General features: G+C 29.5%; 1 protein-coding gene across 1 annotated transcript; it reads left to right on the top strand.

Annotated features, from left to right (window-relative positions):
• The first annotated feature begins 14166 nt into the window (after positions 1–14166).
• LOC113375841 lies at positions 14167–17155 on the top strand. The gene is made up of 5 exons (XM_026615789.1): positions 14167–14639; positions 14832–15512; positions 15567–15853; positions 16676–16941; positions 17009–17155. Exons 1-5 carry the CDS (start codon positions 14167–14169, stop codon positions 17153–17155), a joined length of 1854 nt encoding a protein of 617 aa, XP_026471574.1.
• Positions 17156–18110: the final 955 nt, after the last annotated feature.

The following is an 18110-nucleotide window of genomic DNA, read 5'->3' as shown; positions in this document are numbered from 1 at the left end:
ATAAACTGTCAAAAATGACGGACCTGCACAGTTTTGTTTTCCTTTGTTATATTAACATAATTATGGCTGAACAAAAAAAGTTGCACAACCCTGTCTCCCCTATATTTGAAATTATAAAATTATTTAGCTGCATTTTGTAGTAGCGCTTATTCAATAAAGTTATCAGAAACATCGACATTTTTGTTGGCGAAAGATTAGTGACGCCAAATTAGTTTACTTTGTGCAAGTTTTTTTTTTTTTTTTTTAATTTTATTGGCCTCCGCTTCACAGCATTTTTAGCCACATACATTATTCATTTTATTCTTTATCATATTCTATACAATTCTTACATATGTATTTCTTATACATTCATCATATATATACTTATCTCTTCTTATATCCTAATCTTCCATTCAATTTTCATTCTTCTTCTTGTTTCTTAATATGTTCTTCTCATCATCCAAACCTCTTCTTCTTTTTCCTATTTACTTCTATTTTTTCTTGTATTCTACAAATTAACAACTATTTGGAAGCGCCAGGAGTCGAACCAACGATCTCCGGCATGTGAGTCGGACATGCTCCCTCTGGGCTACGTCCGCCACTTTGTGCAAGTTATATTATGCTTATATTAAACTTAAGTTACGCAGCTTTGTAGGGAGCAAGATTTGTATTCGCCAGTATGTGTATAAAGAAAATGATTTGCTATTGCCTTAGTGAATTAAAACATTACACTTGAAGTTATGTTTTGGTCATATGAACAACAGTATGTGGAGTTAAACGGGATATTCAAAAATACTGAAATCAAAGTTAAATCGTTCGTCGACAATTTCGCGAACTTGGATCAACCGATTTTAATAATTCACAAAACATTTGATTCGAATTGATAAGAAGACGTGCTGATTAGTTTTTGACAAAGGCAAGATTAGCGGGCAAAAGGCGGAAGATACAGGGCAAAAAGAACTAAAAATAGTAATTCAGTTTTTGAGAGAACCGATTTGAATAATTTAAAAAACATTTTATTTGTATTGACAAAACAAAGTACAGTTTGAATTTTTGCGAAGGCAGGTCATAAACGATCATTGCACGTCGAATTATCAGATATTTTATAGAGATTTTAATAATAAGTATAAATTTTGTATACATTTCTATAGGCTCCATAACAATGTTTATCCGTTAGACTGCGATGTGGCGCTTACGCGTTTCGATATTTCTTCTCTAAAATAGGCACGCAGCCCGATTGCTTTAAAAAAAAGTTAAAAATTTTTAGAAAAATTCACGGTACCTATAAAAAAAATTTCGAAATACAAGAAAAACTCAAATTTTTCAAAAAGTCAATTTCTTTCAATAATTTCAAAATTCTCAAGATTCTAATATTTTTGAAAATTTTAAAAAATTTAACGGTTTTTTAAAAATTTAAATTTTCGGTACGGTAAGTTCCCGCAAATTGAATTAAGGCACAATGCGACGCACATCTATTTCGTATTTTTTCACTGAAATCCGATCATAGCCAAACATATCGACGTTTAAAACAACGATTCATATTTTATTTCACTTATGATACGACCAATTAGTAGACTCGGCTCAGGGTATATTAAAAATCTTCACAACACAGTGCAAGGAACATTCTTGTTCTATGATTATATTGTAATATTTGAATACAACGGTTTATGATGCGTTTCCATGGTAGTCCGTTATGCGGTTGGTTCAAGTTTTAACAGTTGAAGAAATGTTTTCATGTGGCAAACTATGAACTGATGGAAAGTTATTGGTGGAAAGTGTAGTGCGCAAAACATATTTGTGAGATTATTGAAATTTATTTTCATTTAATATTTATAGTATAATTCATAAAATTACTCAAAAATGCTAATTCAGTTTTTGAAAGAACAAAGCATCCGGTTTGAATAATTCAAAAAACATTATATTTATATTGACTAAACGAAGAAGTGTTCAAATTTTTGGAAAGGCTGGTCCAGCGGCTGTGGACTCTCAATAAAAATAAGTTAAAAAATACCATTTGGCGGTTGAACATGTTCATTGGGGTCTAGCCATTTCGAAGATACGGGGCAAAAAGTGCTAAAAATAGTAATTCAGTTTTTGATAAATCGGATCATCCGATTAGATTAATTCAAAAAATATTTTGCTTGAGTGAAAATGAACAACTTATAAAAATACACAAAGTTGTTTGTTAAATACGCTCGTCACCTAATTTAAAGAGAACTTATAATTTTTTTTTGAATTATTTAAAACAATTATTGATTATTTTCATTTTTCGAATGTTTAATTACGGCGCGGAAAGTTCCAGCAATTTGCCTTAAAGCAGAATGCCATGCGCCCCACTAGTTAATTTTAAAATTAACGTATATGGTTCTAACAAATGTCCTCGACATTCGCGACAGTATGCAATAACCGATTTGTATGATTAAAATATCATTCGGTTCGTACTCGATCGCGAGGCGTTTTTGCAAAAGGCGTTTTTGAACATTTTGAAATATTCTCAAATTTTTGAAATCTCTTTTTTAAATTTTGATACTTTTTGAAATCATTCAAAATTTAGTTTTTTTTGAAAATGATAAAAGATTTCAAATATTTAAATTTTTTGAAACTTTGATTTTTTTTAAAAAAATTAATTTTTTCTTTGAAAATTTTCAAAATTACGTAATTGTTCGTAAAAGCATTTTTTGCACACCGTCTACTCAAGCAAAATGCTTACGCGCTTCGATATATCGTCTCTAAAACAGCTACGGTGCGCGATTGGTTTGAAAAAAGCTCAAAATGTGAAATTATAAAAAAATCTTATTTAAAAAAAAATCAAGTTTTATTATAATTCCCAAACATATAATTTGTTCAGTTTTCAAAAATTTTTAAAACTTTTTTAAAAAATTTAATTTTTGATACGGGAAATTCCAGAAATGCGCCTTAAGTCAAGATACCATGCACTAGTTTTGTATATTTTGTTTTGTTATCAATTTGAATCTTCGGCAGGTCCACAGTAAATTCGTTTTGTAACTTTTGTGCTTTGTGTATAATATTCATTAACATATAACAATTATTGCATAAAAAGCTTATAAAAGTGCGCAGAAAATTAAATAATTGATTAGTTAAATGATTGGCACACTGGTGTGCGTTTGTAGAATCAACTAAATGTCTTACATATTAATCAATATATAACAACAAGACTAAATCTAAATGAAATTGAACAGCAACCCCACCGAAATACCAAAACTACGGAGGACCGTTATTGGATCGAGCAAATATTGCAAGATACCCCGCGAAGAAGGTCGAACCAACATATTTGCAACGGAAAAGATCTCGCTGCGTCCATCTACATCAGATTCTGACTCAATGCTGAAAGTATTATGAACCAGCAATAACTCAACTACATGGCTCTCTCGAACACAATCTAATATCACAAAACATCCTAATTCATGGCAAGTAGTCAATTTCAACAAAAGAAAAACATCATATGAACCATAAAGAATAGATATCAAAATCCAAAACAGATTTTTGGCCATTTAATCATTAGACACAGTAAATGATGACAACGTAGTTAAACCAGCTCCAATTACTAAGAGGGATCTGAGTAATATGTACGGAGTTAAAGATATTAATGATATGTCAAATCAATTACATGAAATAAATCCATATGATCAATATTTCCTGAGATGTTTAGCTAGCAATACATTCAAAATTATATGTTTTTCTGTAGACCAATTTTGAACTTTATCCAGACATCTAAAAAAAACTAACGCCTTATACCATACTTACCAATTAAAAGAAGAAAAGGCTTACGGGCTTGATCTCAAAATTGTACACTTCTCAACAAGCGCAGATTTAATTAAATTATAACTATCAAAACTGGGACATGTCGTACTTAACTTACTTAAGATTCAAATTTTTTTGTTCTTTATTAACTTCCCGTAGGGCAAGTTATAGAAATCGTAAATAAATCGAAAATAATTTTTTTTATATATCTTTACGTTTCGAAACCTTTTGAACATTTTGGCATACCTTAGAAAAAAATAGATGTATGTGTGTATGTGTGTGTATATGTGTGTGTATATGTGTGTGTATGTGTGTGTGTGCGTGTATGTGTGTGTGCCGATACAAATTTTCGTCGACAATTTCGGGAACACGGATGAAGCGATTTGAATAAATAAAAAAACATTCGATTCGTATTGATAAGAAAACGTGCTGATTAATTTTTGGCAAAGGCAGTCTAGCCGTTCCGAAAATATGGGGCAAAAAGTGCCAAAAACGGTAACTCAGTTTTTAAGAGAACGGAGCGTCCGGTGTGAATATTTCAAAAAACATTTTACTTGCAAGAATACGATAAAGAATTTATCAAATTTTCATGAAGGCAGGTCTAGCGGTTTTGGAAATCTAGTAAGAAAAGTAAAAAAAATGCCATTTGGCGGTCAAAAATAATCATTAGACATATGCACATCAAATTATCAGATATTTTATAGAGATTGTAACAATAAGTATATATTTTGTTTACATTCCTATGGGTTCCGTACCAATGTTAATCCGTTAGACGGCGGCGCGGCGCTTACGCGCTTTGATATTTCGTCTGTATGCAGTTCAAGCAGTAGATTGCTTTGAAAAAAAGTTTAGAATTTCCAAAATATGTCAAAACGAAGAAAACATTTTTTTTTCAAGAATTTTTTTTTTTTCATATAATTTTTTTTTTCAAAATAAAGTAATGTTTTGTCAATTTTATAGTTTCTCAAAAATCTAATTTTTTCAAAAATGTCAATCGATTTTAAAAAAATAATAATTTTTGGTACGGAAAGTTCCAGCAATTTGCATTAAGGCACAATGCCAATGCTCCCCACTAGTTGGATCTTCAAAACGGCTAGACCTGCCGTTTGCCGTTTACCAGTTTTTCATTTCGTCAATACAAATGCAATGTTTTTTAAATTTTTCAAATCGGACGCTCAGTTTTTTCAAAAATTAACATTTAGCATTTTTGGTACTTTTTGCCCCGCATCTTCAGAACGGCTGGACTTGCCTTTGCCAAAAACTATTCAGCACGTTTCCTTATCAATAGAAATCGAATGCTTTTTGAATCGTTCGAATCAGTTGATCTGTGTTCTCAAAATCGTCGACGAGAAATTGTATCCGCACATACATACACATACACTGTGTGTATACATATACAGATACATACATAAATTTTTTTAAAGGTATGCCAAAATGTTCAGAAACCTTTGAAACGTAAAGATATATGAAAATTTTCATTTTCGTTTTTTTTTCGATTACTATAACAAACCCTACGGGAAGTTAACTATAGTTTTTGTTAGTATTATGCTATGCTCTGCAATAATTACGTCTTACCACTACCATTTAAAATATATTATAAATAATCAAGAATTATACGGCCTTTACTTCCGTACTCGAGACCATTCATTATATTTAGCTTTGGCAAAGATGATAATGTTGCAGGATTTGTTGTGTAAATCTTATGACAAACTTTCCAGTTTTGAGCTTGTGTCTAAGTACTACACATTGAAGTTAAAGCGCACAATCGTTAGGAGCTACAATTTTTAATTTACAGCACATAAAAACAAATACGATCATATTTAATAAAACCTATAATATAACACTAGTTGTGTAAGTCATACTGTGCCTTAAAGCAATTTGTTTGAACTGTCCATACCGTAATTAAGCACTCGAGAAATAAAAATACTCAATATAGAAAAAAATTGACAATAAGTAATAACGTTTTATTGAAATATTTTTAATTTTTATTGATGGGGGGCGAGAAGAACCGTGGGTGAGAAGGTCCATTACCGATCGGTAGCTAGCTAGGTAATATCGATATTCCAAAAATAAGTATCTTTACAACGTATGAACCAACGTGATGGCTAGTTATGCATCTTTTTCTTTTTCCCTCCAATTTCAAATATTATTGTTGAAAAATTCTTCACTTTACTTAATTTTGAGACGTGTGACTATGTTCAGTGAACCTCCTAGATAATTGTTGCTTGTGGAAATGCGTTTATTTCCACGTTCCAAGCCACATGTTCCTTTTTACACCATAGGCTGTGTAAAAACGGGCATAGACTGGGCAAACAGATGAAATGTCTTATTTTTAATTTTAAAGTGATTTTCGTAATTATAGCTACGCTATTCAACTAATGCAAAATATAAATTTCATGGTTACATTTTTTACAAAGATAACACTGTATACAACCTTAATTGATAATTTTGTCAAATATAGTCATCAGCATAGTTTTTATAAGTATTTATTTGAATAATTTCTTGTAAAATTGTTTTTGTCAACTTAATTTCCTCTTGTATTTACTATTTTTTTATTGTTGTTTATACAATTGCCAGAGTAAAGGGTTAGTTAGTCCTTTGCCCCACTCACATCTAAGAATGAAAATTAAGAAATAAAAATACATTATATAAAACAAATAAATAACGTATACTTTTTTATCTATTTATTTTAACAGCGATCAGAACGTATGGGTCCTATGAGCTGTTGTGATGAATTTCTTACAAATTACGTTTGTTATATTATAGATGGCAACCAGAACAGTTGTCTTATCTCTATGTGATAATATTTATTATTGTAATAGTGATGACATTTTATTGGTGCAGCAATGCCGATCAGGGCTATTTCCACTTGGAAACATATTGCTATCTATATTTCCAAGTAAAAACCGGTGTCACTGGACAACAGGCTCCTCGATCGTATGCTTAAAAGTTATAAAGGTCTCGCAAACTAAACAATACTGCCCACAACAAAAAAGACTATAAACTGTATAACTTTTGTTATGATTTTTTAAACATTGCCGTTTATTTTCCGATAGTAACGTCATAAGAAACAAGGTGATGGCTGTTTATTATACATCTTTCTCTCTCTCTATTTTCAAATATTGTTGTTAAAAAATTCTTAACTTTACTTTTTTTTCAGATATCGGTGTACAAAATTTTACCCGCAAGCCGGACCACTCTGTATATATATATATATATATATATAAATATATATATATATATATATATATATATATATATATATATATAGGTATGTGTGTGTATGAATTTTTCAAATTCCCCTAGGCAGGGCCGGTCCTGGGGTCCTCAGCGCCCGCATGCAAGATTTGTTCTAGCGCCCCCCCCCAATAATTTTAACTGTTTTATCATTACATTTACATTTATCATTAAAATTATATGAATATTTACGTAAATTCACACAAAAAATGAGAAATAATCTAAAAGCGTATAAAATACATTGGTTTTAATTTTAGTTAGAAAATCGTAGCGATTTGCGGGTTGACCATAATTAAATATTTTATATTTTCAAGTATTTCTAACATATATGTAATATTAATATTTGGGTTTTGAAACATTTAACTCATTTCATTAAACTCATTTTTATTGTTAAACATAACATTCATTTTTCATGTTAAATTTTAAAAATTTTATTTTAATTTTTTTTTCATTCTTTACAATATCCAAAATTGCATCAGTAACTTATTAATATCGTAAAGCCAAATTGTATTCATAATTACTTTCCCATCTGATTCAGAATATCAGATTGTTGTTTTAAAGTTAAATTTTTAACGTATTTTAAAAGATGCAAAGTAATTACATATTTCCTGAACTATATCGAAAACAAAACACAAATATATTTGTAACTGTATTATTTCTGCTTAGTTAATTTTGCTTTCATTTTTCATATTTGCTCCATTTCCATAAACCTAACTAAGCACTGACTTCCCATTTTCCATTTTTCTCTGTTATATTTTTTTTATTATTATTATCTCTTTTATTTACAACTGTCCAGTAAAGGACATTCAATAAATTTGATGATTTTTATTATAATTTGTGTCTATTTTCTTTTAACAAGTTCCGTTCAAACTAAATCAGCTGGCAATTTTTCATCAATAATGGCCAATAATTTAAACTTTCGTAGGCTTGCGCTTACAGTATTGAACACTAGATAATTTCTTTTTCAATTCCACGTTAACTTCGATCGAAGAAAAATTAAACAATAATGTACTAATTTGCATGAGTAATTAATTGTTTCTACATATATCACTTTGCAAACTGAATATGCTTTCTGTTTCTACGTATTCATAGTTAAGTTAGATTGTTTATTATAATCTGTTAAGTATTCTAGATTTTATATTAAAAAAAAATACGAATAATATATTTTAAATTTAATTTCCGAATCTCGTTTTGGCGCCCCCTAAGGCGTGCGCCCGCATTTTTTGCATGCATCGCATGCAAGGCAGGACCGGCTCTGCCCCTAAAATAAGTTATAGTAATCGCAAAAAAATCGAAAATAAAAATTTGTATATATCTTTACGTTTTAGAGGTTTCTAAACATTTTGGCAAATGAATGTATGTGTGTGTGTGCGGATACAAATTTTCGTCGACAATTTCGGGAACACGGTTCAACCGATTTAAATTATTCAAAAAACATTCGCTTTCTACTGATGCAGGATACAAGAGACGTGCTGATTAGTTTTTGCCAAAAGCAGGTGCAAAAAGTGCCAAAAACGGTAACTCAACTTTTAAAAGAACGGAGCCATGCACTGCTAGCATATTCACTAATGCCATCCACTACTAGTTTATTCACTAATAAAAAAACCTTTTTATGGCCGCCGGTATAGTATACTACTGACTATAATTAAACTTAATGTGCACTTTCCTTAACACGTTTGCCAATTTGCAGAATAATTTTGAACTTTTGAAAAATTCAACTAATTAGCACATCATTAGGACATCACTAATTGCACTTTCATAATTTGGCACAAATAAACCTAAAGTTCAACAAATATAATACAGTTGATGTAATGAATATTGCGCTAAGAGACGCTATTTTAAGCCGGAAGCAAGGATAACATTCCCTACTAGTTGAGCCTTAAGGCAAATTGCTGGAACTAACCGTATCGTTATTAAACATTCGAGAAATAAAAATAATCAATAATTGTTTTATAATCCTTTCAAATGAATAATATATTATATATTATGAATACATACTTTAAACTTATAAGTGCTACATTAAAATCGGACGCTCCGTTCTCTTAAAAACTGAATTACCGTTTTCGGCACTTTTTGCCCCGTATCTTCGGAACGGCTACACCTGCCTTTGCTAAAAACTAATCAGCACGTTTCCTTATCAATACAAAACTAATGTTTAACTTCCCGTAGGGTAAGTTATAGTAATCGCAAAAAAATCGCTAATGAAAATTTTTGCATTTCTCGACGTTTCAAAGGTTTCTGAATATTTTGGCATACCTTAGAAAAAAATTGATGTATGTGTGTGTGTGTGTGTTCGGATACAAATTTTTGTCGACGATTTCGAGAACACCGATCAACCGATTTAAATAATTTAAAAAACATTCGATTTCAATTTTTAACACGTGTATTTTATGCTATGACAATAAATACAACATCATAAAGGCAGACGATGTTTTTTTGTGTGATTGGAAAATGTAGAAAATCAATGTTTGAGTCGTGAATAATCAAAAAATCAATCATTTATACATTCACATCTACAGGTATGATTGAAAATATATTATAATTCTTAAATGCATTAAAATAAATTGAGCTATTGGAAATAAATTTGTTCTATAAATCGCAGTGTATAATTTTTAATTAAAATTTTATTGAACATATTTTAATATTTGTTAAAGGGATAATTAAAGTGTTAACTGCGCAATTTGATTATAATCATTTCATTTGAAACAGTTCTACATTTAACATCACTCATATATTGGTGACTCGAAAAACAATAATAATTATTTTTAACTGAACAGTATAAATATTAGTATAGGATATTAAGAAAACGTAGATATGGACACAGGACAACGTCTATCGGGTCATCTAGTATATATATATATATATATGTATGATATATATATATATATATATATATATATATATGTGTGTGTGTATGTGTGTGTGTACGCGTATAAAACTTTTTAAGTTTTTTTCTCACTTTTGACTTTAATTTCTACATTTGTCTCAAACTTCCCTATTCATTTGTATGTAAATTTAAACGCAACATTGCAACACATCAGAAGATTTAAAATGTACTTTTCAGTATTGCTTCAACCACGACAAAATAAATTAACATTTAGATTAAAAAGGGTTTTTCGGAATATTTGTGCCTGGGAGGATTGGTCCATTATTATTATTTTGGTATTTAGCTTTTGTTATATTCTAAATTTTAAAGGTTAGATTTCGGTAGAAGATTATAATCATACAGTAGAGAAGACTGGGTACGGTAGTGACAGTCGTCATAACAGCTAAACTATACTAATTTTGAGATATGGTTCAAAGCGAGAAATATGAAGTATGATTGTTCGAACATGTTTACATTGTTGCTTTCAGACAGTGCTTTACATCAACATGATCTGAAGATTGCATAGCGTTTGAAAAGCCAAATAAAGTTTCATTGTTTGATTAATTTTAATAATAACTGTTTCTTGTATACAGACAGATTACTTTTTGTTTGTTATTCTGCCGCAAGCTAAACATTAGTAGTTATTTACCAGCAATTAGATTTTACGTACATAATTTAGTTTAGTCATAATAATAAATTGTTTTCAAAACTGTGCGTTGGGTACGTCTGTGACATGTATTTCTTGTACTTTACAGGTGAATATTTTTGTATAAAAAAACTAACTTAACTAAGTCAAAATACAAAAGAGTAAAAAGAAGGAAAATTTAATATAAGAAAAAAAAAGATCTCACAAGAAAATCTTGTTAACTTTTTTTAAAAATAAAATGTGTTGTTATAGTATTATATTTTCTTCATAAGCTTTGTTTGGGCTCGCCCGTAAGTAAGCGGTTTAGAGCGACGGGACCTGAATCAGAGGTCCCGGGTTCGATACCCATTTCGAGCAGCCTGTTGTCAGGCAGCAGTGACAACGATTTTCACTTGGAAATATAGATAGCAATATGTTTCCAAGTGAAAATGGCCCTCACCCGGCATTGCTGCACCAATAAAAAGTCAGCCCTATTAAATTAATTCTAATAACAAAATCATCAAATATGGATGGATTAACCATTGGGTTACCGGTTAAAAAATACGGATTAAGGAGAAGTTTCAGCCCAACAGCTCATTGAACGTAAGGTTCTGATTGCTGGTAAAAATAAATAAAAAAAAAGCTTTGTTTATTGTTATTAACGATGATAAAAGTTGTTTTAAACCATTTTGGTGTTTATACCTATTGTTTTTAACCAATTTTCATGCCTGTAAAGTGACCATATTTTTTCGCATGAAATCCGAGACGGATTATAGTGCGTGTGAGAGCAAGGAGTTGATGAGCTAAAAATTTATATGCGCATTTTTTTGATTCAAATTTTCTTGTTGAAATATAAATTCGGGACAAAACATCTAAAACTGGGACAAATATTGCTTTTAGGTAAAGGCGGGACGCAAGGTGGAAAATTGGGACTGTCCCGGCAAATCCGGGACGTATGGTCACCCTAGTGACTGACACAACCGCCCCTGTGGGTTTGGATGGTTGTTACACTCGCAATTTTATAAAATTGGATTTTTAACTAATCTATCATATTTAAGGACAGTATTTCAGTATTTGCACGTAGACAAATGTTCAAATTAGTATTTAATTTACTTTCACCAAGCTAACTGGTAAATCAACAACATTATAATATGTATATCAAAAACAAAAAAGTGGCACCAGTCTCTACTACTGTGGTAAGAGGTGTCTGCGTGTGTCATTACAAATAATATTTTTGAATAACAATAATATCTATCGAATGCCATATATTAATTTTTAACACTTTTGGTCAGTCGAGTTCCGACAGCCGTAGTGAGCACATCGTTCAAAATATTTATTTAATAGTATAATTTTGATTGTAGTGAATAGAAGAAATTATAACGGGTTATTATGGATACCGAGCCACCTGACCCGGGTGGCGGTGAGTCACAATCGTTATCAGATGTTGATATAAATACAAGTAGTGAAAGTGAATTGGAGTGGGATAATAATACATATTATGTCACAGAAGGTGACAAAATTCATTGGGTAAATGATACTACTAATATTAGAGATAAATCGGGAATAATTAATAGGAAAGATGGTGAAACATATAGAATTTATAATGAAAATAATGTAATGACTGGTAATAATTCAATAAATGACAGATCGGAAAGTACAAATAAAAAGTTAAAAGCAGATGTAATTGAAGAGGCAAATGCAAATCAAACTAGTGATAGTAATTCAGTAGTAAATGAAAACAATGAAAACAATAATAATTGGTATAATATGTGTGTAAAGGACATGGAAACTATTAAAGAAATGAAATTTTATCAAGAAACGGATGAAGGCCCATTCATAGTGCATGCTGAGAGTAAAGATAAAAATATTGGAAGATTTCACCCAATGGCAGTAGGAAGAATCTTTCATAAACATTTAATAAATTTGAGTAAAGATATAGAAGAAATCAGATCAATCGGTAAAAATAAAATAAATATAGTATTGAAAAATTATAAGAGTGCAAATAGAATAATAAGAGAAAATTTATTAGAAATATTTAACATAAATGCATATATACCTAGACACAAATTAATGAGATCGGGAATTATCTTTGATATTGACCCAGAAATAGATGAAAAAGAAATATTGAGCAGTATTCGAAGTGATTGTGAAGTTTTGGCAATTAAATGTTTAAAGGGTAGAAATAATGAAACAAAAAAGGTTAGATCACAACGAGTCAAAATTGTATTTAGAGGTAATAAATTACCGGAAAGAGTTTATATACATTCAGTGAGTTGTAGGGTTGAACCATTTATTCAGAAAGTAATACAGTGCCACAATTGCTGGAGGTATGGTCACGTACAGGCCCAATGTAAAAGTAAAATACGTTGTAAAAAGTGTGCAGAGGAACATAAAATGGAGGTATGTAAAAGTGAATTAGTGATATGCGGTCTATGTTATCGAAATCATCTAACGGATGATAAAGGCTGTGAGGTTTACTTGAAAAATAAAAAAATTAAAGAGATTATGGCAATGCAGAATATAACATATTCCGAAACAAGAAAGATAGTGCAAAACATTGGATACGCTGAAGCAGTTGGTAACACCAATCAGTTTAAAACATATGACAGTAGTTACCCAGAAATCATTAATACCACTGCACGGAATTCAAGTACATCAAGTAGTAATAGGTATCAAATACTATCAAATTGGAAGGAAAAAGAAGAATATTATGACAAAGAAGTGTTAATGAGAATAAATAAGCCATATAATAGGAATAATATGAGAAATTTTTACAACAGAAATTTTGAACATCGGTCAGGGGTAGATTTAGTAGAAAGAAATGGTAGTACTAACTCAAACAGAAGGAATAAAAGAAATGAGATTAGAGAAATATCAACTGCACAGAGGATACAATTGAGAAGTGATATTATGAATATAATTAAAAAACTAGAGGATCAGAGATATGGGATAGATGTAAATAAAGAAGAAAATATGAATTTAATAAAAACAAAATTAGAATTAGTTTTAGAAAGTTTAGGTAAAGGTAGTGAAAAAAAATCATTAGAAATGGTTTATTCTGAAGGAATTGATTAATTATTTATTTAGCAAAGATTAATGTGTGAGTATGTAGGTATAAATTTAAAATTTAAAATTTAAAAATATATATATATATATATATATATATATAAATATATATTGAAAAAGAAATAATAAGAAGATAGTTAAGGTTCTATTGTATTTATTTGTTTATTTGGTTAAGTAATGTTAAATTAATTAATTAATTATTGTTATTATTTTTTATATATATAAGGATTAAATTATGAGAATAATGCAATGGAATATTAGATCGTTTTATGCAAATAAAGAAAGTTTAGAAGAGTGGTTATATAATAAACAATTAGATATAATAGCATTATCAGAAACCTGGTTCAATAAGAACAGGCAGTATAATCTAAAAAATTTTAATTGTATAAGAAAAGATAGGAACGATAATAAAGGAGGGTCGGCATTATTTATAAATAAAAATATAGATAGTAGGGAATATGAAATAAATTTTGAATCAGTCGAAGATAATAATTGTCAAATGTGTGCAGCAGAAGTTAACGTTAATAAGGAAAAAATTTATTTGATATCATTGTATGTTGTTCCCAAAACGAATATTTCAAAAGAGCAATGGAATAGATTATTCTGTAAAATTCCAAAACCTTGTATCATTATGGGAGATTTTAATGTTCACAATTATGCGTGGGGTTGCTCATATAGTGATAGATATGGTAATGAACTATTGGAATCAATTGAAGAAAACAATTTATATTTAGTGAACAATGGAAGTCCGACTCTGGTATTCAAAAATACAAAAACGGTGGTTGATATAACTTTATGTTCATCAGAAATAATAAATAAGATAAAGTGGGAAGTGCAAAAGGAGTCACTGGGATCTGATCATTTTCCAATCCATGTTGAACTTAATGTGAAAAATGACAAATATATAAATACATCAGTAAGAAAATGGAATTGTAAACGAGCAGACTGGGATAAATATAAATCCGTTATAGAAGAAAAATGCGAAAAGATAGATAATTCTACAACAGAAATTAGTTATAGTGAATTATTAGATTGGATTGATAGTGCAGCTAACAGCAGTATACAAATTAATAAGGTGAGGAATAAAACCAGAAGACCAATGTGGTTTGATAATGAGTGCTTGGATTTAATTAAAAAACGAAGAGAAATAGAAGCAAAATACAGAAATAATGCAAACTGGGAAAACTTTATGGAATGTAATAGATTCAAGGCAAAAGTAAGAAGAATTTTCAAATTGAAAAAAAGAGAAAGCTGGAATAATTATATAAATAATATAAAACCTAAAACGCCCGCTAGGAAAGTTTTCAAAATGGTAAGATCTATGCTAAATATGGGTGAATCGGGAAATGTATCAAAATGTAGTGATGATGTATTAGATGTTCTAGTAGACAAAATAGCACCACCAGGAGTTAGTTACAATATTGATGAAGATTTAAATGGGTATGCGGAAATGGAAAATGATTTATTAAGTAAACCGTTTACAAAATGGGAACTAGAAAAAACCTGGAATAAAAGAACGGATACAGCGCCTGGATTAAATAATATTCAATATTCAATGTTAAGAAACCTTCCAGAGAAAGGTAAACAAATATTACTAAGGATAATTAATAAATATTGGAAGAGGCCTGAATTAATTGATGACTGGCATGTTAATAAAGTGATTTTATTAAGAAAACCAAATATAAATAGAAATGAAATAGATGCCTATAGACCAATAACTTTAAGCTCGTGCATAGCCAAGATAAAAGATAGATTGATAAATAGGAGGCTAGAATGGTGGTTGGAACATAATAAAACATTCCCAAGAACTCAAATTGGTTTCAGAAGAAAACATAGTACAATGGATAATTTAAGTATATTTATTAGTGACATATATTTGGCATTTTCTAAAAATACATATGTTGTAGCACTATTTAGTGATATAAAGGGAGCTTATGACAATGTAATACCTAATATTTTAATGGATAAATTATTAAAGTTAGGTTTGCCATTAATTTTTGTACGAAGTATAATTTATAATGTTTTCCAAAGAAAAATAGTTATAGAGATGAATGATAGAAAATATGAAAGATACTTATACAAAGGACTTCCGCAAGGGGATATACTGAGTCCTTTATTATATGCTTTATATGCTTATGACTTAGAAAAAATTTGGGTACCTGGAACAAAGATCTTACAATATGCTGATGATGTTGTGATTTATGTAGAAAGGAAAACATTAAAAGATGCTTTGGAGATTATGACAAACAATATTGATTTATACAATTTATGGTTGAGCAAAAATGGTTTAACATTATCAGAAGAAAAAAGTACGATTGGTATATTCACTAGACATAATAAAAGAAATTTCCCAACAAGCATTCAAACAAAAAATTATAATATAAAAGTTCAAGAAATAAATAAATTTTTAGGAATTTATCTAGATCAAAAGTTGGCATTCAAGACACATATAGAAAGTATTAAAAAAAAGACAGAAAAAAGTATAAATATATTAAGAATGTTAAATAAAACTTGGAATGGTTTACATCCAAGTTCAGCATTAAACCTATATAGAGTATTAATTCGACCAAAATTAGATTATGGCTCTTGGATAATTAGTAACAGTAGAAAAATTCAAGATTTAGACAAGATTCAATATCGATGTCTTAGAATATGTATAGGAGCAATGAAGTCAACGCCAACAAATGTATTATTATTGGAAAGTGGAGAAATGCCATTAGAAATAAGACGAAAGCTCTTATGTGATAAATATATTTTGAAAAACATAATAAATAATGAATCTGTGTTGAATTACAAACTGATGGAAATATGGAGATGTATAGACAGGAGCACATATTGGATGAACAAAAAAGTACCAGACATTCTAAGCAGTTTTCAATTTTTAAAGGATTATAGGAAATTTAACGTAGTCCATAGAGTTCATCCATATTATGAAAAACTGTATTATAATAAAAGAACGATTGTAGTCAAAAAAGAGTATAAAAAGTGGATAGAACACGATGGACCTAATAGTATAATTTTATAAACGGATGGGTCGAGAAATAATGTTTCACATAGAGTTGGATGTGCAATATGGATTGAAAAGGAAAAAATACCAATATATTATAAACTCCCGGAGTTTATTTCTATTTATTCGGCAGAACTAATAGCTATTCGTGAAGCTGTTAGAATAGCTAAAATGAATAAGTATAAAAAAACTATGATTTTAACAGATAGTTTAAGTTGTGTAAATAAATTAGAGAAGTTCATGAATACAATAGAATTTGAAGAAAAAATATATTTTGAAATATTGAATGATATAGAGATAATTACAGGGATTGGAAATAACATAAATATTGGATGGGTACAAGGTCATATAGGTGTGGAAGGAAACGAAAAGGCTGATGAACTGGCAAAAACAGCAAGTGTAAGCGGACAAAAATATAATAAATGCTTATATGGTGACATAATTAAGAAAATTAAAATTAAATCAGAGGAGAGATGGAAAGAAGTATGGAGAGAAACATCGCAAAGAAAAGGAAGACATTACAAATTATATAATGACTGTTTATCGTTTAAACCATGGTTTGAAGAGTTTAAAAATGAAGAAAGAAGTTTTATTGTCACCATCAGTAGGATAAGAACCAAACCCGGAAGCTATGCGAAACACTTGCATAGAATAAAAGTGATAAATTCAGATATATGTGAATGTGGAGAGGAAGAAGGTACTCTGGAACATATAATTCTGGAATGTAAAAAATATAAAGAAAACAGAAAAAGAATGTTAAATTATATATATAGAAATTTAGATATTATCAAACCGTTTAACTTAGATCTATTAATTTGTAATAAGAATAGCTATAGAGTAATATATGAATTTTTAGTTAGATCAAAAATTAAAATATAAATATGTATATTTAAAATTATATAGAAAATATTTAAGTTAAAATGTATGTTATTATAATTGTATAATAAGAGGAAGCCAATAAAAATAAAAATAAAAAAAAAAAAAAACACTTTTGGGACGGCACCTTTTTCAAAACAATCTACTTTACCGGCTGTAAACTGAATTTCATTGTGTATGTTATGCAATTTGTTTGATAAAAATTTGTGGTCATTGAAGGACATACATTTTTAATATTAATTTATTTTTGATTATTTTATAAAGAATGGTGACGTTCAAAACAATTTCCAAAATGAATAGTTGGTTGATTTTGACATGTTTTACAATAAAATGTTGTTCGCCACCTTCCTCCTGGTGCTTTTCTGTCTTATTTTATTTGTAAAATAAAGTAATATAATCTATTGGATGTCTTATATTGCTTGGTATTTGTAGTCAGGGTGCTTGTTGATGTATGTCAAACTCGATTATTGAAGAAAAATCGGTACATTCGCTAATGTCTTTCCACTCTTCATTTAATTTGTAGGATTTCTTCTTTTTGTTAGTTGGATAATAGCATCATCACATTCATCACTATTTTCGGCGCTAAATTCACAAAATTTACCAGTCGTTTTGCATATTTAAAAGCGCTCATTCGTTTTACATATTAAAAAAAAAGACTATATAGCAAAGAAAAAGTCTAAAACTACTATTAA

This window comes from Ctenocephalides felis, unplaced genomic scaffold, assembly GCF_003426905.1.
Source record: "Ctenocephalides felis isolate EL2017-DRISC unplaced genomic scaffold, ASM342690v1 CF-g0.4_SCAFFOLD_01886, whole genome shotgun sequence".
NCBI classification, from domain to species: domain Eukaryota; kingdom Metazoa; phylum Arthropoda; class Insecta; order Siphonaptera; family Pulicidae; genus Ctenocephalides; species Ctenocephalides felis.
This window is presented reverse-complemented; position numbering and strand designations above follow the sequence as displayed.

Excerpts from the sequence above, each read along its gene's own strand:
- LOC113375841 (XM_026615789.1), top strand. The coding sequence starts at position 14,167 with ATGGGAGATTTTAATGTTCACAATTATGCGTGGGGTTGCTCATATAGT. Across the intron at positions 14,640-14,831 it reads AAAACCAGAAGACCAATGTG|GAAAGTTTTCAAAATGGTAA; the intron begins GTTTGATAATGA and ends AACGCCCGCTAG. Across the intron at positions 15,854-16,675 it reads AGAAGAAAAAAGTACGATTG|AACTAATAGCTATTCGTGAA; the intron begins GTATATTCACTA and ends TTTATTCGGCAG.